This window comes from Stegostoma tigrinum, chromosome 15 (genome assembly GCF_030684315.1).
Source record: "Stegostoma tigrinum isolate sSteTig4 chromosome 15, sSteTig4.hap1, whole genome shotgun sequence".
NCBI classification, from domain to species: domain Eukaryota; kingdom Metazoa; phylum Chordata; class Chondrichthyes; order Orectolobiformes; family Stegostomatidae; genus Stegostoma; species Stegostoma tigrinum.
In genome coordinates, this window is record NC_081368.1 from 34729470 (window position 1) to 34752439 (window position 22970).

At 39.8% G+C, this 22970-nt stretch overlaps 1 protein-coding gene across 2 annotated transcripts in view; it reads right to left on the reverse strand.

Annotated features, from left to right (window-relative positions):
* Window positions 1-2078: 2078 nt before the first annotated feature.
* LOC125458843 (V-set and immunoglobulin domain-containing protein 4-like) overlaps window positions 2079-22970 on the reverse strand; it is a 43087-nt gene continuing 22195 nt past the window's right edge. For both annotated transcript variants that reach the window (XM_048544592.2, XM_048544590.2), the window contains 4 exons: window positions 22880-22936; window positions 10352-10465; window positions 8809-8830; window positions 2079-3764 (listed from right to left, as the gene is read on the reverse strand). In XM_048544592.2, the coding sequence (XP_048400549.1) occupies window positions 3611-3764; window positions 8809-8830; window positions 10352-10465; window positions 22880-22936 (347 nt within the window). In that variant the 3' untranslated portion in view covers window positions 2079-3610. The remainder of the gene's footprint in view (window positions 3765-8808; window positions 8831-10351; window positions 10466-22879; window positions 22937-22970) is intronic.

The window sequence follows — 22970 nt, forward strand, 5'->3', positions numbered from 1 at the left end:
AAACTAGTACAGGGATCACTGGAGTCTTGTAGGTAGCTTTCTTCTAGATCAGTAGTGAGTAGTCTTGCATTGCCAAGCCAATATACTCTATTCAAATAAACAGTGGACAGAGACAGAGATGCATTGTACAAAGTTTTTGACTTCATTGACTTTAATTCCACTATTACAGTTCCCTCTCCAGCTCTATTATTTAAATGCACCATTACTTTTCAAATTTGTGAACATCATGCTTTACAAAATAATAACTAGGAATAAGTGCTTACTTTGAACATGCTTATCTGACTGATCTCTCATCCTGCACTGTTCAGGAATTTCACGTAAAACTGCTACTCTTATCCTAACCTGTACTGAATCATGGTCTCACCTTCCCCTCCTGCCTTCTATATCTTTATGATCTTCCAGAACTATGCAATCCTCCAATTTTGGTATTTGATGCAACTCTCATTCCCTTCACTTCATTAGTGGCTATGTTTCAGCCATTATGGCCCTAGGCTCCAAAATTCCCTTCACACCTTTTAGTTAGGATTGACCTTAGGAAAAACTTGCATGCGCAAGTATTTAGTCGCTCCTTCCAATATTTCTATCTTTAGCTTACCACCAAAGCTTACCAAATTACACTGTGAAACTATACTAAAGATGTAATATCAGTACAAGGTCCTGTGGTTCTGATCATTATCAAAAGACCACCCCCCCAATATGAAATGTATGCTTGTGCATGTCAAGTGAAGACAAATTAATTGGACTTCAAGACTTTTTTTTAAAAAAAATCAACGTTTTTGCAACTAAGTCCTGTGTATCGACATCCAAGAACCAAAGTCACACGACACAGGTTATAGTTCAATAGTTTTATATGAAATCACAAGCTTTCAAAGCACTGCTCCTTCATCAACTGAAGTGGAGATTAGCGCACAGGGCACAGAATATACAGGCGATGAGCGAATGGCAAGATAATTCCAGTTAATTAAGACTGTTGACACAGAAGTACAACTAGCGGGAGTGGAATGTCAACAGGCTGAATAACAAGTCTTTGTGGGAGATCAAAAGTTACAAACGGTGTGAGTAACTTGTCAACAGGCTGAATAACAAGCAAAGGGATGACCTATAAACCTATTTATTAAGGCAGCGAGATGGTTACAAATAATTAAAAATAAGATGGGGCTAGACACAAACTAAATGACTGGGCTAATGAGTGGTTAGACCCTCGTCATGCCTAAAGTAACAGGTAATAAAAAACCTGTACAGACTGCTGAAGTTAGGGAGATAGTAACAAGTAATCAAGGTGATGGTGTTAAAATAGATTAGAAAGGAATGTTTTTCAAAGACAGAACAGTATGGTGGAGTTACGTGTAGCATGAAATAAACCCAAGATCATGGTTGAAACCAACCTCGTCAGAACGGCAACTTGGTTATCCATTTTGGCTCAGCAGAAAGGATGCCCCGAGGCATGGTGTATCAGTGTGATCATGCAGACGCCACAATAATGGGTGAATGGACACTGCACAATAATCACCAGGCAAGAATGTCCCCTCCCAGTAGGGGAACACTTCAGCGGCCAAGGACATTCACCCTCTGATCTTCAGGTAAGCCTTCTCCAAGGCAGCCTTTGAGATATACAACAATGCAGAGTCGCTGAGCAGAAACTAGTATCTGTTGACACTCTTAATTACCTGCAAATATCTCGCCACTATCCATCTGCCTACACATTCTTTGCCTCCCTCCACTTCATCAGATGAAGGAGTAGCACTCCGACAGCTTGTGATTTCAAATAAACCTGTTGGACTATAGCCTGGTGTCATGTGACTTCTGACTTTGTTCACCCCAGTCCAACACCAGTACCTCCACATCATTACAACAGATACTATTCCTGCATTTACGGCAAGGTCAACAGCAAATGTCTGTTATTCATTTCATACTAACGTAGTAAATGTGAAGAACTGGGTCAGAGATTTACTAATTGATTTCACAGTATAAATGTGGGAAGACAACCTAACAAATGCACCAACCTCAATGAACACATTGCAGGCAAAATGAAATTATATTGATTTTAATTGTAAAGCAAAATACATAACACAGTCAAGCAGTTATCTAAAACAAAAAGTACAAAATATATTTTCACAACACAGGAAGTGATGCTAGCAACACAGCAAGCTCTAAACAGTTTTCATACAAAGTAGTTAAACTAAAATCATAATAAACTATAATTTAAAATCTATTTTTAGCTTTGGCACCTTGCAGTAAAATGAACCAATAAGACAAGATTCCTGCTCAAGTAACATCTGCTGGAAAGATACACATGGGTGTCAGATAAGGACACCTTGACACTTAGTTCTGCTGCACTCAATTATGCCCAAACTCATCAGCCAAAGCCATTGGTCAGTAATGAGGAATTAACAAGTATAACATAAAACTAACCAATGTTCTGAAGCGTCACAGTCAACACAAAACAATAAGTTTCTCTTAGCACAGAAGATGCCAGATCTGAGCATTTCCAGCACATTGCAGGCTTGCAGCATTTTGTTTTTATCATTTTCAGGTTTTTTTTTGGTCACAGTTCGTCCCAAGCAGCTCTGTGACAAAGGAGTTGTTGTTTTCTGGTCTATTCCCTGGGATGCACACTGAGACAAACATCTACTACATCTGAATGACCATCAACTCAGTGAAAGGCCTTCTTTGGTCAACATGAAACTTGGTCTTCCAGAAAAAAGGAGCTGACCCTGACAGTGTTGTGGATTGACACATTCCAAGGTCCAGGACTGTGTGCTGAGGGATGCACTTGAGTTAGGGCAGCTGCCACCAAGGCACAGTGAGAGAGACCACCATCTAGCATCTTTCTGCCAATGTACAATGAAGGGCTGTTCACTTATTGGACCTTCTCCGTACCTCAAATATGTAAACAATATGTTGCATAAGTAAGAAATGCCTTTGGGTTGTGGAATTATCAGGAAAGTCAAACTCCAATGTTTGCTTGTCCTCAATATGCAAAGACTGCACAGAAACAAACTGCTCTACTATGGATGTACATAAGATACTTCTATAAATAATGCTTTTTTTAAAAAAAAACTTTTATTACCATCTAAGGTCTCTAAACCAAAATACAACCAGGGTCTATTCAGTTGTCAGACCATCACTTTGCCCCAATGCATGTAAATAGCAACCTGCATGAGCAGGAAATGCCTTTGGTTTTTGCAATTGTAGGGAATGTCAAATTCCAATGTTTGTTTGTTCTTCAAATGCTAAGATTGTACAGAATTGCTTTAATACCTGTGTATGTACATAAAGATTTTTTATGAATAAAAACTTATTTTGGCCATCTGGGGCAATGGAATAATGCCCCCAGCAAGAGTTAGCATAATTTTCAAGAAGGTAATAGATAAAATTGAGAAACAAAGTTATTTGAAGCTTGGTTAGAAGCTTTCAGGGCATTTCTAGTGTTGCGAAAAGAAACAGCCCACTCAAACTGTTACCTGTTCATCTCAGCTTAAACATTTATTAACTTATTATGCCATTTGTCTTTGAGGTTGAATAAGTAATTGCAGTAAACAGAATGTGACATGCAATTTTAAATTCATATTTTATGAAGCTGCACAGGAAGAAAACTTCAGATTATTCTTCACACTGAGGCATTTGGTTGTGCATAGGCATAAGTGGATCCCACAGATATGACTGAATATTCATTCTCCTTCATTGTCGTCATCGTTTCATATTCATTATTTCCACTTATGACCACATGTGTAGGTGTCTGATACAGAAAACTTTGAGTAGCGCTGAAAGTTTAAAAAAAAAAGTAAATGGTTCCTACTGTCTTAAGAAAGAGACAGTAATACAAATATAAAAGGGAAGAAAACTTCATCAGGTCCATTAAGTCCATCTCTACGCTGTCAATCATAGATCTTAACATGCCTTCCTTCCAAATCCTTAACAAGGATTTTATCCACAGGCAGCACAAAAACAGGAAAAAACTGCAGACAATTTAAAAACAAACTATGGCAATTTGCTTTCAAAATCTCTGATGTAATCAAGCAAGTTCTATAGTTTCCCATTCAATCTCATCTCACTAGATCAATCATCATTTCGTTACAATTCTGAGCTATAATGATTAGGTTTTACATTGTGTCTGTATATATCAGTCAAAATGAACAGGGTGTGACTCTTCCAAATTTTGCCTGACAACAAAGACAGGTATAATCAAGGGGCTTGCTGGGCAAAGTGTGAAGTTCTCACATGAGAGAACAAAAAGGAAGGGAAGCTGTGCTAAGAGTAAATAGATTTACGTCCAACATGTGGTCCGGGTTTTCAGCAGGAAAAGAACAGCAGCTGGTGTGGTCAACAGCACAGCCATAGGCTCCTTGGAAACCCAGACAGGGGAGGAGAAACAAACTCTCATGAGAGGCACACCATCTGCAGTCAACATGGGTTCTGGGAGATCTGTCCTACATGGAGCAGGAGCGGAATCATTCTAACTACTTGACTGCTGGTAGTAGATTTGGGAGACTCAAACTGAATGAAATACCTGGGGATGGTTACTCAAAGTTGCTAAGCAGAAAAATGGGAAAACAAACTCACTATAAGTTGAATGTTAGTGGACCATTTGCCAGAGGACTGCAATTCTGTGGGCAGTATAACATATGTTAGGCATAAGAGGGGAACCATCCTTTCTGCTGTTTAAAGCATAAGGTGTCTATAAAAAGTGTTTAGTCAACAGTTACGGTAAAAGTTAAAAAGTACATACTCTCATTTGATACTTTTCATCAATAAACAAACTTCCTTTAAAATATTACTGGCCTCTGTGGGTTCATAACAAATGTTCTCAGTTTTGACGAAAGGTCATTGAATTGAAATGTTAACTCTTGTTCTCACTCTTTATAGGTGAAGCCAGGCTTGCTGAGTATATCCATTTCTTCCTGTTTGTGCTCCAGCTATCTTCAGCTACTGCATCAATGATCTTCATTCCAAATCAAAAGTGGGGGAGATGCTTGCAGATAATTGCAGAGTATGTATTTCCTATTGCAATCCCACAGGCAATAAATCAAACTATCCCTGCACACAGCAAGGCCTGAACAACATGTAAGTTTAGGCTAATAAGTGACAAGTAATATTCACTCACAGAAAGACCAGGCAATGAAAATCTCCAACAAGACAGGAGCTACCATCACCTCTTGACATTCAATGGTATCACCATCACTTCAGCAAGTGCTAGAAATGAAAATGACCCATAAACTGTTCTCCAATGAAAAGATCATTCTGACTTTTTTCCTCATGCAGAAGGTAAGGAGGCGTGGGATGGGGGAAATCCAACAGATTGGATACAGAATTGGCTGACACTTAGAAGACAAAAGGGTTGTAGTAGACAGAAAATATTCAACATGGTGCTCAGTTATGAGTGGTGTACCACAAGGATCTGTCCTGGGTCCTCCTATTTGTGATTTGTGTAAATGATTTGGATGAAGGAGTGGAAGGGTGGATGAGTAAGCTTGCGGATGATACGAAGGTGCGTCACACTGTGGGCAGTGCAAAGGGCTGTTCTGTTACAAAGAAACATTGATAGGATGCAAAGCTGAGCTGTGAAATGGCAGAGGAAGTTTAACCCTGAAAAGTGTAAGGTGATTCATTTTGGAAGGACAAACTCGAAAGCAGAATACAGGGTTAACGGAAAGATTCTTGGCAGTGTGGAGGAGCAGAGAGATCTTGGGTTTCATGGCCACAGTTCCCTAAAAGCTGCCACCCAGATGGATAGAGTTGTAAAGAAGGCATATGTTGTGTTAGCTTTCATTAATAGAGGGACTGAGTTCAAGAGCCACGAAGTTTTGCTCCAGCTATAGAAAAGCCTGGTTCGGACACATCTGGAGTATTGTGTCCAGTTCTGGTCACCTCATTACAGGAAAGATGTGGAAGCATTGGAAAAGGTGCAGAGGAGATTTACTAGGATGTTGCCTGGAATGGAGGGAAGTTCTTACGAAGACAGGTTGAGAGAGCTAGGGCTTTTCTCTTTAGAACGAAGGATGAGAGATGACTTGATAGAGATGTACAAAATGATCAGAGGTAGAGATAGAGTGGGCAGCCAGAGACATTTTCCTAGGGTGGAGTTAGCTATTACAAGGGGGCATAGTTTTAAAGTGAGTTGAGGCAGATACAGGGTAGACATCAGGGTTAGTTCTTTACCCAGAGTGGTAGGGGCATGACATGCATTGCCAGAGAGGGTAGTGGAGTCAGCCTCATTAGGGGCAATTAAGTGGCTATTAGATAGGCATATGGATGATAGTATAAAGGTAGGGGTGGAGGTTAGATAGACTTTAGCATTGGGGTAAAAGTTCAGCACAATATCGTTGGCCAAAGGGCCTGTATTGTTCTATGTTCTATGACTTAGAACTCTGCTGTTACTCCTTGACTATCACTGGATCAAAATCGTGTATCTCCCTCTCTAGCACTGTGGATGTACCTACATCAAATACACCACCACCTTCTTAAAGGCACTTGGGAAGGATTATAAATGCAGGCCTTGGCAATGAAGCTTACACCATACCGCAAAGTAAAATAAAACAAGCAATTTGGCCTCTATATCTGAAAATATATGGGCTGATTTCCTTAAGGCTTATACTCTGGGCGCAAGGCAAAAGGCCACTGTGATATCTGGCCACTGTCTTTTTGTGATGCCTTGAATTTTCTGTGAGTTTCTCAGAGGGAGGAAGAGTGCCCAGATTTAGATAGCAATGAGATGGCTGAGATTTTTCAATGTGTGCTGCTTCATTTTCATAGGTTTCCACTTCACACACAGTGTTGCATCAATGGATCAGAATCCTGAAGAATTTATAGAGATCTTTTACTTGTAATTCCAAATGTGTATTTTTTAAAAAGAAAACAACCCTTAGAAGAAACTGTTTAAAGGAAAACTAGGTGTAAATTTAGCAAGTGGCAGAAGTCCTATGTGAAGCCTGTGGAACACTGCAGCCTTAAAGAGTCAGGGAAACTTCAGACAGGTAGAGGCTCAATAGTTAAGTTCCTTGTGTAGCAACTAATGAGTTCAGCTGTTTCAATCAAAGGTCAAAGACTTTGAATAAATATATAATTTCTCACTGGTATCTCAGTGGCACATGGACGTACATGGAATAGTGTAGGTTAAATGGGCTTCAGATCGATATGACAGGTCGGCACAACATCGAGGGCCGAAGGGCCTGTACTGTGGAGTAACATTCTATGCTCTAGTGCCAGAGTTGCCTACAAAAAGTTAACAGTTAGAAGCTCTGGTACTATTATCCCTTGGTATTCCAATTTATTACTCACTTTAAAAGAATTCAGATTATCTTCCTTCCAAGCTTGCAACTTTCCGAAACAAATCAAACATTTTTGGTCAGTTGATAACCAAGGAACTCTCCAAATTATCTGCAAGTTACATTATCCTCACCAGAGTTCTCATTTTAAAAATACTACAATTACAATCAGAAGTGTGCGAATTGAAGTACAGTGGGGCTTATCGGATTTATTAAGAGTGCAAAGAGGGCAAAGAATTGATACCTAATAACTCTGGATCAAGCATAGATAGCACTAAATCAGGCTATTTGTGTACTATTAACAAATGAAAAAGCTACTCAAATCCATTATGCATAAAGTCGCCTCAGAAGGGTGGCTAAGCAGATCCTGTAGATTCTAAACTGAAATAGGAACCTTTGGTGCTGAACTTGTATCCCGATCTAAACCATCAGCTTTTTTTTCCTCTTATAGTTGCACATTTGGTTAGTAACCACGTGAGTTCCACTTCTCATGTTAGTCACTGGTGTTTTTAAAAGCTGAAATAAATTGTTGAAGCCAGGATTATGCTCTCATTTGTCAGTAGTCAGATGCCACAATAGAAGAGAGGGATTGTAGTTTGGAAGAATGATAAAGAAATGAGTCACGAGGTCTTTATAATTCAAATTTTACTTGCAATTTATGTATGAATCACTATTTAAGTTTGAGAAAGCAGAATCCCCCTCCCCTCCAACTGACCTGACTTTGTCACAAATTAAAGATGAGCAAAGCCATTAATTCTATTCAGAGATCTGATCTTTCTCTAACCTATTCAAGTTAATTAATTAATCTTGGTCCAGAAATGAATCTTTTGATGGCAATCCTACAATTTTCTGTTACTAAACTGAACACTTGACTCAAATAAAAACAAAGTGCTGCAGAAACTCAGCAAGTCTGGCAGTATGTGTGGAGAGCGAGACAGTATGAATGTTTTGAGTCTAATAGAAGACTTCTGTTGAGCTGAAGACTCTGAAGAAGTGTCACATTGAACACGATGTGTTGATACTTTTTATTGAGATCACATCAACTTATGTAATAATACACAGAGACCAGAGTTACTGTTCATTTTTAACCCAATTTTGTATATCCCTGGAAGGATAAAAGACAAACAAGTCTGCAGGAAGTGGCTTCCGTCGAAGGGGAGGGGGTAGTCAGCCTCTTGGTACCTCTTTCTTTTTAGTCTTTCTGTTGACATTTCCCTGGTACTTAAATGACATTCCAGAACTTATGGACATATTTCCTTTTATTAAAGAAGCACATCATAATTGAAAGTCCAGAATGTCCCAGTGATCCAGGGTTATCACACATGGTCATTTCCACATGAAAGCAGCAGTTCAAGTCGACAGCTCACCATCAAGATAAGGCCATTTAGGAATGGATAATAAGTGCTGGCCTAGCCAGCAACACCCAAATGCCAAAGGATCTTTTTTTTAAATTACAATTTACGAAGATCATTGGTAGGAATTTACAACAGGAAAACCTATATCACCAGGAACTTCAATTCTTAAAAAGTGAACATACACTTACCTTGGTAAATCATTTATGTGCTCTAAAGGAAAGAAAGCAAAGGAGCAGTTAGAATTGAAAGGTAATAGACTACAGTAAATGTTGACTTTTAGTCAATATAGACAATAAAGCACCAAATGCAGAATGCATAGATCCCATGAAAGATACTTAATCACTACATGGAAATGCGGAAAGGTTTTGGTCGAAATGGTGGCTTTGTTAATTCAATATCCAGACAATATAACAAAATATTTAAAATAGAAATTGGTGTCAAGAATATTACACTATACTATTGTCACAATATTTAGGGTACAGGGCATGTTTCTGTTTAGAAATTTGTACAGAGAAAGACTACAGACCTACAAAGGTATCCACAGCAATCACTAGCAAGTGCAAAGAAAATGGGAGCTTATACATAAAGTGTGCATTGCAATTAACAGACCAATGAGTCTAATGCAAATAAATGTTTACATAACAGAGCAGAAAGAATTGTGCAGCACTCCAGGGTCTGTCAAATGACAGGTCCCCAATGAAGTTTCAACAACCTTTTATGCGCCCCAATACCTGATCCCAGCGACCCTATGATTACACCACATCCCTGAACTACACCACTCTCAGTGGGATCTCATTCTGGCTTGTCAATTGTGCCACAAAATTATCCAAATAGACACTTCATTTTATTCAATGAGGTACATGGAAGGTCAGTGAAGTTTCAACCGCACCTTGAACAAACCATGTTATTATCCCTAAAACTGGAGAAAAATACTGCAGGTGCTGGAAATCTGAAAGAAAAAAATACAAAATTCTGGAGAAACTCAGTAGGTCTAGCAGCATTTGTGAACAGAGAAATAGAGTTAACATTTTGAGTTATCGTTGTTTCTCTCACCACAGGTACTGCCAGACCTGTTGAGTATCTCCAACACTTTGGTTTTCTTGCATTGCTATTGGTTGATTTTGATTGACGTTTCAAAGACATTATTGCCTTTTTCAGTGCCATTTATAAAGTTGCACAGTGGCTCAGAAGAAAGTTTTGCATGTGCAAAACAAAGACGACATAATGGAAATCTTCCAAGCCTCATTTAGAAAACTAAAAGTTTTCTGCCTGCAACTTTGTGTAAGTGAGTTGCACACTGCGTTTTCAACTTTCCTAATGTACAGGGTGGTTAAGGTTTCCTACTACCATGGAATACTCGAAATTGTCCCCATAGTCTGACCCTGGGTTTTCCTTCTGCTACAGCCTGTCCCCAAACTCTTCATCTCCTGATTATTATTGGATAATGGTAGCACAGCTAAAGAGTAATCTCCTCTGTGCGTCTAATTTATTTTTAAGCCCAAAGAGTGTGTTAGCAGGTTAGTTGATCTTGAGAGGCACAGGAACTGAGACAGGTCCCATCTCCATGCACATGCACTTTGCAGCAGGCATTGCTAATCTTTGATCAGGGAGACCACTCAGGCTATTCTTCCTTCTTTGGAACCCAAGCTTGTCAAGGTCAACTGTTCCTGTCACTCTGGATACTAAATCATAGCCATTCTTAGTTATTTTTGAAGTAACCTATACTTTTACCTGTTTTTGTTCTTTTCCAGAGCACAATGCAAATAATGATAACTGAAAATATCAGTACAATCAGAGAAACTGTCAACGCAAACACCCAGACTTCAATCTTCGCACTGTTGAACCCTAAAAGAGGAAGTCACAGTAATGAGTCCTAACATAGGCACATATAGACAAACACAGAAATTTTTAAAAATCCATGTGATTAGTTTTATAAGGACAAGTGGATCAATGGATTATTATGGGCCCTAGTTTTCACACATGGCACATGAGCTGTAGTACAGTTGAAATAAAAACGAAGGAGGACATGAACTTTGAAAAGGATTTCTCAAGATCCACCATAAGTAGCACGGTGGCTTAGTGGTTAGTAATGCTGCCTCACAGGGCCAGGGACCGGAGTCTGCTTCCACCCTCGGGCAACTGTCTGTGTAGAGTTTGCACATTCTGCCATTCTCTGTGCAATTTTCCTCCAGATGCTCTGGTTTCCTTCCACAGTCCAACGATGTGCAGGTTAGGTGGGTTGGTCATGGGAAATGCAGGGTTACAGGGATAGGGTAGGGTGTAGTCTTCAGAGGCTGGGCCTCTTCAGAGGTTTAGTGTGGACTCAATGGGCCAAATGGCCTGCTTTCACACTCCAGGGATTCTATAATTCCACAATAATTTCAACAGAAAAATACTGCACAGATTTCATAGCGAAACAGCAAATCAGGAGAATCCCCACAAGCAAAAGCATTCAAGTTAAATTTCTTGTGAATTACATTTAAATAAAAAAAAAGAGAAATTCTTTCAATGAGAAACATCATCCTTAAAGTGACTTCTGCACTACCTACTGGCATTTGTGGTTTTGTCTGAGCAGAAACAATGGGCAAGTGCTCAAAACACCTGGATTCCATCTTGAACCTCCAATACAGCTAATATTCCTGGATAACCCTTTTTGCTTCTAGTGTTATTACACTGGCCTTTCGTATATGCATAGATACAGTTGCAGCTAATTGTGCAAAGAATTGTCTTAAGGTTGCATTCAACTTTTCAAAAGGCAAAACTATATTTCAAAGTCTATATTTCAAATATTTCCGACGAGTGAGTTAATGATAATTTGGACTGAGTTATAAAGAAAATGCAAATATTAGAAAAAAGGAAGCGGATGCTTACTAAATTTAAAATATGCAATAAAGTCTGCAAAGAAATATCTTTCAGAAGATCAAGTTATGGTTTCTCTGACTGTCTTTTTCAGGACCTTATTCAAGACACTTAGCTATTAGAGCTGACTTCAACAGCTGGTTGCGAATTTCTGCTGCTGGTAAGTAAATCTATTCAGTCCGAAAACATCAGGCAAAACTGATAATAGCTGCCCCCAGCCATTATGGACATGGAGTAGAAATCCTGCACAACAGGGCTTGGCCTGACTCTCAATCCTGGGTCTTTGTTTACAATAGTTTTTACTCCAAGTCTACAAGACGAACAGGATGATGATGGGCAGCTGCAGCAGGAAATGACCAAGGAAACCAAAGAAGAAAGCTTGGTATCCTTAGACTGCAATTTTTCTGGAGCTGTGAGGCTGCTTTGTAAGGAGCAGGTCTTCTGTTTGTGCCTGGGGCAGATGAGGATAAGGGCAAAGATTCCAGCCATTCACAGGGGAGTCAGCATGGTATTGGTGGCTGGTTAACTGACAGAGATGGATCTGCCATTTTGCACAGTGGATGGCTGACCTAATCACTACTGGTCACTAGCACAGAGTATGCGTGCCTTAGTTCGGGGTCTCTGCTGAAGGGTGGGGTCATCCCATAATGCATGACTCTGTTTTACTGGAGTTTCAGACTCTAATAGTCTGACTATACTTGACAACTTGAGACACGTAGGTTCTGTGGTTCTTTTATCAAAGGTGCTTTCTGATCTAGACAAACCATAACTTAAAAACTGTATTCAATTGTAGTTGGTGAGGCAAACAAATGGTGCAAAGATAGACCAAAACGTTGACACTAGTGTCAGATTCATCTACAGTAACGATAATAACTTAAAACTAATTTTCAATCCATAGGGGTAAACCTTGTCATTAAATCACTGGTACATCAAAAAAAAGCTTCCGGAAATAAACCAGCTGCCCAGAAGACTTAAATTCAGTTCATAAAGAACAATGTTAAAATTTATACTTACATACTCTCTAAATAAAAATGCAAATATTCCCTTGTTAAACAGAGATTTCCTGGCAGCATTGGATGTAACTAGAGTTTTATGTGCTATATTTTATGACGACTAAACCACATGCACAGTGCTTTCCTAATGAAAAGCATTATGGAATCAATTTTGATATCATTACCATTTGTACAACAGACCTTAGGCAAGATTCCCAAACCTTATCATTGTTCCAGGTAGGATACTCCAAATTGCCAAGCTCCCATGTGAGGAAGGGTAAGCTAGCTCCCCTTCTCTCTATTCACATGCACCTTCAGGTGATTACAACGGTTAATTTTCAAAAGGATCACTTCCCTAGTGGATACCTTTCACCCAGACCAAATAAAATTGTTTAAAAGGAGCCAATTTAACCAAGCTCAAGTTAAAAAATAATGACTTTAGTACTAAAAGAGAGAAGAAATAATAATGAGACACAGATACACACATATTAGAAAGGTGAAGTACAAAAAAAAAATATGGATCAGTCTCTACAAGTGGCGGAAAGGAGGTAGTGGAATATTTATAGTTAAGCAGTCAGTATTGGGATTTCTGATATGACAGGTTATTTGAAATTCTTTTGTCCTGTTTATTTCTGAAGGCGACTTACAATGCCCGTTACTTGCACTGAAGGAGGGACAAGTGAGTGGTTCTTTGAAGATAATAAAATGTGAGGCTGGACGAACACGGCAGGCCAAGCAGCATCTCAGGAGCACAAAAGCTGACGTTTCGGGCTGTGACTTTCACAGTACATTAGCACTTAACCCAGCCGAGTACAAAGTACCACCTCATTCCACTGGTACACAGGAACGCCTCAGTTTACTAGCATACTCTCTTCTATTGGCACACACAAACCAGAGCTGAGCTGGCTTTCCTATGTATTCTTTAAGGAAGAAGTCACAAAACATGTCTATTGCTGTTGACCGCAGTTCAGTTTGTACTGTATTCTCTCACTTTCAGATCCATCGCTTTGAAGCTTAGGAGAGCTATAAGAGGGCATGAGAAAACCTTGGCAGTTGGATCAATGATTAACTCCCAAAAAAACAGAACTTAACCAACTCCGTTGGATATTCAAAGTCATTAGCACTTCTGAGTCTTCCATTAGCAACATCCTGGGATTACCATTGACCAAAACCTGAACTAGAGCAGCCATATAAATACTGTGGCTACAACCAGATTAGTTAAAATCTGATTAAATATCTGCAGTAGGCTACAGTAGCTGAATGACCTACTCCTGCCCCATGTTCACCATCAAAATCTTGGAACTGCCTCTTGATAAGACAATGGGTGTGACTAGTTCACATTGACTGCAGCAGTTCAGTAAGACAGTTCATCATCATCTTCTCAACAGCAATTAAAGATAGGGAACAATGCTGAGCTGGTCAGCAGTGCTCAGAAGCAAGAACAAATAATTAAGCACTTCTGGTCATGGTGTTGACAGGACTGGTGTGGGTGAGGATAACAAAAAATTGAACAGGTTTAAATGTTTTATTTTGAAACTTAAAACACATTCCTTAGGTCTGAAGCTGGTCTCTACAATGTAAATGAAGACTGGAGTTGGGGAGCCTCAAAAAAAAATTGAATAACAACCGCCGCTGCTTTGAGTTGAGTTTCAGTAATGCAGGACTTAAGAGGCAAGTAATATCAATAAACTACGAACATCAGACGAATGACAGATGCTAAAATCAGGTGACTATAGAAGAAATAAGTTGGAAGTAGAGGTCTTTTTGGATTTGGTGCTTAGCAATGAACCGGACTAAGTATTAGACTTGTTAGTAGGAGAACATTTTGGCTAGTGATCATAACTCTGTTACTTCTACAATAATCATGGGAAAGGATACGTACATACAACACAGTAAGGTTTATAATTGGGAGAAGGGTAATTACAAGTCTGTTAGGCAAGACTGGGTAACACAAAATGGGAACAGATGCTGTCAGGGAAGAGCACGATTGAAATGTGGAGATTGTTTAAGGAATGCATACTGCGTATGCTCAATGCCTCACAAACCTAAATGAATTCTTTGAAGAAGTGACCAAACACGTGGATGAAGGTAGAGCAGTGTATGTGGTGTACATGGATTTAACTAAAGCATTTGATAAGGCTCCCGATGGTAGGCTCATGCAGAAGGTAAGGAGGCATGGGATAGGGGGAAATCCAACAGATTGGATACAGAATTGGCTGACGCTTAGAAGACAAAGGGTTGTAGTGGACAGAAAATATTCAACATAGTGCTCAGTTATGAGTGGTGTACCACAAGGATCTGTCCTGAGTCCTCTTCTATTTGTGATTTTTGTAAATGATTTGGATGAAGGAGTGGAAGGGTGGATTAGTAAACTTGCGGATGATACGAAGGTGGGTCACATTGTGGACAGTGCAAAGGGCTGTTCTCAGTTACAAAGGAACATTGATACGATGCAGAGCTGGGCTGTGAAGTGGCAGATGGAGTTTAACCCTGAAAAGTGTGAGGTGATTCATTTTGGAAGGACAAACTTGAAAGCAGAATACAGGGTTAACGGAAAGATTCTTGGCAGTGTGGAGGAGCAGAGAGATCTTGGGTTTCATGTCCACAGTTCCCTGAAAGCTGCCAGCCAGGTGGATAGAGTTATAAAGAAGGCATATGGTATGTTAGCTTTCATTAATAGAGGGATTGAGTTCAGGAGCCACGAAGTTATGTTCCAGCTATACAAAAGCCTGGTTCGGACACATCTGGAGTATTGTGTCCAGTTCTGGTCACCTCATTACAGGAAAGATGTGGAAGCATTGGAAAAGGTACAGAGGAGATTTACTAGGATGTTGCCTGGAATGGAGGGAAGGCCTTACGAAGACAGGTTGAGAGAGCTAGGGCTTTTCTCTTTAGAATGACAAAGGATGAGAGGTGGCTTGATAGAGGTGTACAACATGACCAGAGGTATACATACAGTGGACAGCCAGAGACTTTTTCCTAGGGTGGAGGTAGCTATTACAAGGGGGCATAGTTTTAAAGTGAGTGGAGATAGATACAGGGGAGACATCAGAGGGTTGTAGGGGCATGGAATGCATTGTCAAACAGGGTAGTGGAGTCACCTCATTAGGGGCATTTATGCAGCTATCAGATAGGCATATGGATGGTAGTATAAGGTAGGGGTGGAGGTTAGATAGACCTGAGGATTAGGGTGAAAGTTCAGCACAACATGGTGAGCCAAAGTGCCTGTACTGTGCTGTACTGTTCTATGTTCTATGCTACTGTGCAATAAGCCTCTCCATGTCTAGATTTAAGACACAATGAATTGTATCCATAATCAGTGTTACAGGTTATTTCTGTCAGAGACAATTACTTAATGTAATAGATACCATATGATTTTGATGATGAGAGATTTTGAGCGATTAAATTGAGAGATAATTAAGATTAATGAAAACAAATAATAACCGAACATACAGAAAAAGATAACAAAGGAAAAAAACATTTTGAAATTGCATATCTAAAGATTTTTTAAAATGCAGTTGTGAGTTACACAACATTGGCTTCAGCAGTTACCATCAACTTGTCAAGGGCAATTAGATTAGATTCCCTACAGTGTGGAAACAGGCCCCTCAGCCCAACAAGGCCACACCGCCCCTTGAAGCATCCCACCCAGACCCATCCCCCTATAACCCACGCTGAACACTATGGGCAATTTAGCATGGCCAATCCACCTAGCCTGCACATCTTTGGACTGTGGGAGGAAACCAGAGCACCCGGAGGAAACCCATGCAGACATGGAATGTGCAAACTCCACACAGACAGTCACCTGAGGCTGGAATCGAACCCGGGTCCCTGGTGCTGTGAGGCTGCAGTGCTAACCACTGAGCCACCGTGCCACCCTATGTGAGTGGAGTAGCAACAAAGCTGGCCTTGTCAGTGGTATTGTTGAAAGAATTTTCAGAGTTGACCAAGAGACAGCTTTGATATTTCGGAGAACATGCAACAAGAAATTTTTGTGGCCAAGCAAATAGGGATTGTTTTTCATGCTGCACTCTGGTGGCAGTTAACTTCCTGTCAGCAAAACTTCAAGAAAATAATTTCTCAATGTTTCTAACTGACGAACATGCTGTTTCAAAACAATGTTGTCACAAATACTGTGAAGGTCCTTCTTACAACGAAGCATTTATTTTGTTATTACTGCTTTTTTAAAAAATAATGCTGTACGTATAAAATATACAGCTAGATACGCAGATGTAGATTTTTAAAGACCTTTGACCAGGTTTTATAGCATCTTTTGTACAGTAGCCACCAAAAGTTGCAGCAAAAATCTTGGGGCTTTTTTTATGGTAGTGTTTTATATGTGCTAAAAGAATAGGACATTTGTATTACACTCTATACTAGAAATTAGTCTTTACATTTCTTTTCAAATGGAGCCACTGTCAAATTTGTATGGTCCATTTCACTTTAACATTTGACCAGGTCAGTCCCTTGAATATGCAAGAAGCATTTTTCTGAGGAACCAGGAGATGCCTGTGTGCTCTTCCAACTCATTGCAAGTTGCAATATTCTTCCACCCTCACTGCCACTTCAAAACCTTCCAGACTTAACACTGGGCTACTGTCAGCGAAGCGGCCAGTCAATAGTTATTCAGATGAGACCAGAAAACCAGCTCCGATTGATATCAATTCTCTTGCTTTGGGCTCAAATAAATATAATCCTGTCAGCCAGTGATACTGCCAAGTCTGACAAAATGGAAGAGTGGGGTCAGAAATTGTGGAAGAGAATAGTTGTATATTCAAAGGATCAGAATTTCCATCCATCAGTTTCAACTTGAAGGGTTACACAATCTGATCCTGGAGCATGTTTGATAAAAGTTTCCAATGTTGAAGGAAAACAAATCAGAGATGTTCTGGTGGGACTGGCATACACTGCAATTAATCATTTTGTACAGTAGTCACAAAGTCTCAATCTGACACCTGTAGTTACATATTATCTGCTCATGTCTTGAAGTCTGGACTGTTATTTGAGACAGCTAGTCACATGCAGTCCATCTAGTGGGTAACTGTGCACAGAGTGCAATACTGAACCTAATTACCTTCATCTGGGATCACACAGGCATGTGCAGTCATAGAATCACAGAGGTGTACAGCATGGAAACAGACCCTTCGGTCTAACATGTCCATACCAACGAGATGGCCTAAATTAATCTAGTCCGATTTGCCATCATTTGGCCCACATCCCTCTAAACCCTTCCTATTCATGTACCCATCCAGATGCTTTTTAAATGCTGTAATTGTACCAGTCTCCACCACCGCCTCTGGCAGCTCATTCTGCACACACGCCACTCTCTACATGAAAAAGTTTCCCCTTAGGTCCCTTTTAAATCTTTCCCTCTCAGTTTAAATCCATGTCCTCTAGTTTTGGACTTCGCCACCCATGGAAAAAGATTTTGTCTATTCACCCTATCCATACCCCTCATGATTTTATACACTTCTAATAAGGTCAGCCCTCAGCCTCCGACACTCCAGGGCAAATATCCCCAGTCTATTCAGCCTCTCCCTATAGCTCAAACCCGCCAACCCTGGCAAAATCCTTGTAAACCTTTCAAGTTTCACAACATCCTTCCTATAGCAGGGAGACAAGAAGTGCATGCAGTCTTCCAAGAACCAGTAGCCAATGTCCCGTACAGCGGCAACATGATCTCCCAACTCCTACACTCAATGCACTGACCAATAAAGGCAAGCATACCAAATGCCTTCTTCACTATACCATCTACCTGTGACTTTACTTTCGAAGAACTATGCACCTGCACTTCAAGGTCTCTTTGTTCGGCAACACTCCCCAGGACCTTCCCATTAAATGTATAAGTCCTGACCTGATTTGACTTTCCAAAATGTAGCATCTCAATTAAACTCCATCTGCCACTCCTCAGCCCATTGGCCCATCTGATCAAGATCTCATTGTACTGAAGCAACCTTCTTCACTGTCCACTACATCTCCAATTTGGTGTCATCTGCAAACTTACTAACCATACCCTCTATTGTCACATCCAAGTCATTTACATAAATGTCAACAAGCAGTGGACCCAGCACAGAGCCTTGCAGCAAACCACCAGTCAGTCTCCAGCCAGAAAAGCAATCCTCCACTGTCACCCTCTGTCCTCTATTTTCCATCCAAATCTGTATCTAAATGACTAGTTCTCCCTGTATTCCATGAGAACTAACCTTACTAAGCAGTCAACCATGAGGAACCTTGTCGAAGTCCATATAAATCATGTCCACCACTCTGTGTTCATCAATCCTTTGAGTTTTTTTAAGAAATAGCAAAATCAAGTTAGTGAAACACACACAAAACCATGTTGACTATCCCTAACCAGTCCTTGCCTTTCCAAATACATGTAAACCCTGTCCCTCAGGACTCCCTCCAACAACTCGCTCACCATTGATGTCAGCCTCACTGGTCTATAGTTCCCTGGCTTTTCTTCACCACTTTTCTTAAATAGTGGCACCACATTAGCAATCTGCAAAGAAAGCTTTTACTTTAAGAGCGTAGAATGATAGTTGGTACTTTTCTCCATTTACGAGACCCCAGAAATTGCTGTCTGCTCATTTGACTTACAACTCAATGTCATTTTACATTGTAATTAGTTCATCGCAGGCATCTTAAGAACAACGTTTATGAAAAGATAGAAGTTTATAACTATTTGACAGTGCTTACTGGTAGACTCTATAGTGATATTTTATAAAAAAAAAGGGGGGAGATTGAGATCATTTACACAAAATGCAAAATGTGCATTTGGATAAGTACAGCTAATGCACCATCGGTTGTGATGGAAAATAGTTTCTTGTTCAGAATATTTCTTAAAAACATTCTGTGAATTTGTAGTGGATATCCTTACGCCTTGTTTTCTCCTTAAGGGGCAAAAAGGAGGGAAGATCCTCTTTACTCATTACGTGCTTAAACACAAGCGCACAAAAACAAAATCAGCTGGGGTGTGCCGATCATGTCAATGGACTCAGCAAAGAGCAGTGAAAAGCATTCATAGTCCTACCATAATTACTGTAAGACATCCTTGGACAAATATTCCACTCATTATACCACTTGAAGCACCAAGTGACATGCTCTGGGCTGTCATTTTTCTTGCTTCGTTTTTAAAATCTTTGAAGAAAGAGTCAGTGGCCGCAGTCATTACTTCACCATCTATTTTCCAGTGTTTTGCCAGAAAATGGTATATGCAAAATAATGTACCATGCAGGCTTACCTTTTGCTGCTGGTTTACGGCGAAAAAAAGTGACTGTGGGCTTTCAAAAATGGCTTTCAGCTTGTCAACTTTCTTTGTCCAAAGCATGCTGTTCCAGGAAAAACTATCCTTGACTCTACTGGGCATCTTTCTGTGTTGTCATTCTAAAATTCTCATTTTTACTTATCAATATAAGTTGGTGACATATAAGGCACACCCTTTTTTATAAAATTGTGAACAGAAATTAATTTGCCCATTCCATATGGAAGTTGTAGATTTTTAGTCTATTTTTAGATGGACGAGGTTCATCATTCATCATTATTGTTTCACCTTATAATTTGTGACATCACTCTGCTGCTGGTCACAGTGCACATAGCCTTCTGGATCCTTGCCTCTGGAGCATTCAAAATGTTGCCAACTGCTTTCAACTGTAAAGCCATGAGAAGTCACCCACAAAGTTACTACTTGTTTCCAAGGGCCCAGTCAACTTCAATTACTCAGATAGTGTAAGTATGTCACAGCAGCATTCCCCAAGAAGGTCCAAGCAAGACAAAAAGATTAAGATACGCAAGTGAAGAAAAATCACACTGCAGGTCTACAGGGAATGGGCACAGCAGCAAGACTAACTGAGCTGTTCTTGCAGAGAATCCTCATTGACATGATAGGTTGAGTAGCCCGGTTCTAGTACTAAAATATATTGGTTTCACACATCAGTTCCTAAAATATTTCTTATCGATTTGTTGAAAACTTACGACTGATTTATCATAATTCGCCTTACAATTCCAAAACACCCCCACCCTCCGTAAGCGGATAGGGTTTCCAGTTGTTATCTTGAAAGGTCACACTCTGATTGCTTGTTTGGGTCCCCCAGCCGTAGATTCCTCAGGTTTGTCTCTAGCTATCCTATTTTCCCTAAAACCTTGAGTCATGAAAAGAAACAGAGAACGTAGACTAAATGTTACCTTTTCCTTTATCTCTAAAAATCAAAAATTATCAGGAATGAAACTACAAACACACACTTTAAATTTTGGAATTGGCAAAAATGCTAACAAAGTTCCTTTCACACATTTCTCTCCCAGAGAAAGGAAATAATTTCAATTTGAACTCTCAATTAGTGGGTGATTACTGCCCCCTGCTGCCCATCAGTCACCCAAGTGACTGTCACTGAAATATATCAATTCTTCAAGCAAAACAATGATGCAAAAAGAATGGATCACATTTGTAAGATAATAAGTGGATGTCATGCAGCATCATGACAATTGACGTGTGCAAAGGGACATGGGAAGGTAGTGAAAACAACTGTCATAGTTTCTGAGATCGACCAGTCGATCATAATCTACATTTTGGAAACAACAGATTGAGAAAGACAAGGGTAGTAAATACATGGGAACATCATCCACCTGAAAGTTCTCTTTCAAGCCACTCACCATCCTGACTTGGAAACATATTGCCTTTGCTTCAATATCTCTGGGGTAAGATCCTGGAACAACTTCTCAAACAGCACTGTAAGTGTACCTATTCAAGAGGGCAACTAAGAAGAAATGCTGGGGCAGCCAGCTAAGACTACATCCCTGAACGATCAGCTCCACAAGAGAAAGTGTGACTGCTCTACAACTTAATAGATCAACCCACATCCTTTAGTCCTTAATATCTCAGATAGACATTATACGATCCCAAATTTAAAATTTATGACTGATTTGTGGACAAATGCTAGGACAGCTGGTGAAACCCACCGAGGTTGTGAATCGTGGATTTCTATGCCACAGCGAGCTGTCAAGGCTAGATTGCAAAGCAAAATCAAGATTGAGATGGACAAATTTTTAATCAGTAAGGGAATAAAGTAATACAGGGAAAATGTAGAAAAGTGGAGTTGAGGATTATCAGATCAGCCGTTATCTCATTGAAGGGCAGAGCAAACTCGATGGACTGAAAAGCCTACATCTGTGTCTATGTCTTATGGTCTTGTACCTCAAGGTACCAATTGCTGCATTTATTGTATTGGCAATCAGATTTTCGTTGACTTGACATGATGATTTTCAGATTCACTACCCAGGGATTTTGGATCAGTGTTGGGGCTGCCCGTGGCTGAAAGCAGTACAAAATGCCGAAAGTGGTTCTCAGTTGACTTAGAATAGTGTAACATTAAAGCAAATCAAAAGTTAGGACAATTGTAGCTTTGTACACAGAATATGTCCGAGGTAACAAGATAAAGTTAGCACACAAACGGTCCTGTTGCAAAAACACAGCTGCAGTTGTTTATACAGACATCTGGACAAGGACACCATGGAGCATGCTGATAAAGCAATTCCATACCTAAGTGATGTAAAATCTGAGATTCATCAAAAAACAATTTACTTTGGTTAAGATTCCCACATAATCACAGTTATAGACTTTGAATTAGTGAAAGATTATACATATAACCACCTAAAAAAAATACAAGCGTTACAGGGATTCTATTATAATTCCTACGGACAACACAGCACGAGACAGTAAGAAAGGACCCCACATTACTAGCAGGGAGGATTGAATTACACGTGCAGAAGTCAGAATGTGGTTAAATACAGTATGCGTTGAGAAGACCCAAGGATAGAGATAAGAGTGTGTGGTAAATATCATGAGATCATGGAAAACTAAGGGCTGTCCATAACTCTGCCTATCATTGACTATACAGTCACATGATTAATTTGATTGGATGAATGTATAATTACCTAATAATATGATTGCTATGTAATTGCAAAAGACGGGCTGAAAACATAATGCATAGAAGTTTATGCCTTTCCTTTGTTCACTGAAGAAACTTCTGACCCCCAGAGGTTTCTTCCCACCCATGTAATTTCAATAAACTCTTTCATCTTGCAAGTGTACTCCAGTTGATTTATTTAGTCCTTCTGCCCAACAGACATGAACTTTTAACTGGTTCATCTGGCAATTTAGTTATGCAAACGTTACTGAATTAAAATACTGCACATACTAACATCTTTAATTTTACATCAAGAAGCATAGAGTGTAAAAGCAAACGAACTCTCGCACTGTAGAACTCTCTCTCATTTTCATTTTCCATCCTAATTTGCGCTTCCAGTTAATAATATTAATCTGTCTTTTCTGAAAGGAAGAAACTGCAATAGCGAATTCTGAAAAACAGAATCACAATATATAGGCTTACAGAAATATAAAGAATAACAATCTTACCACATGCAGAAGTAACCACAGGGGACAGAGCAGCCGGAGGTCTAGTTGAAGGTAAAGCTGGGGAAGTAGTTAGAGAAGAGTTTTATCTTCA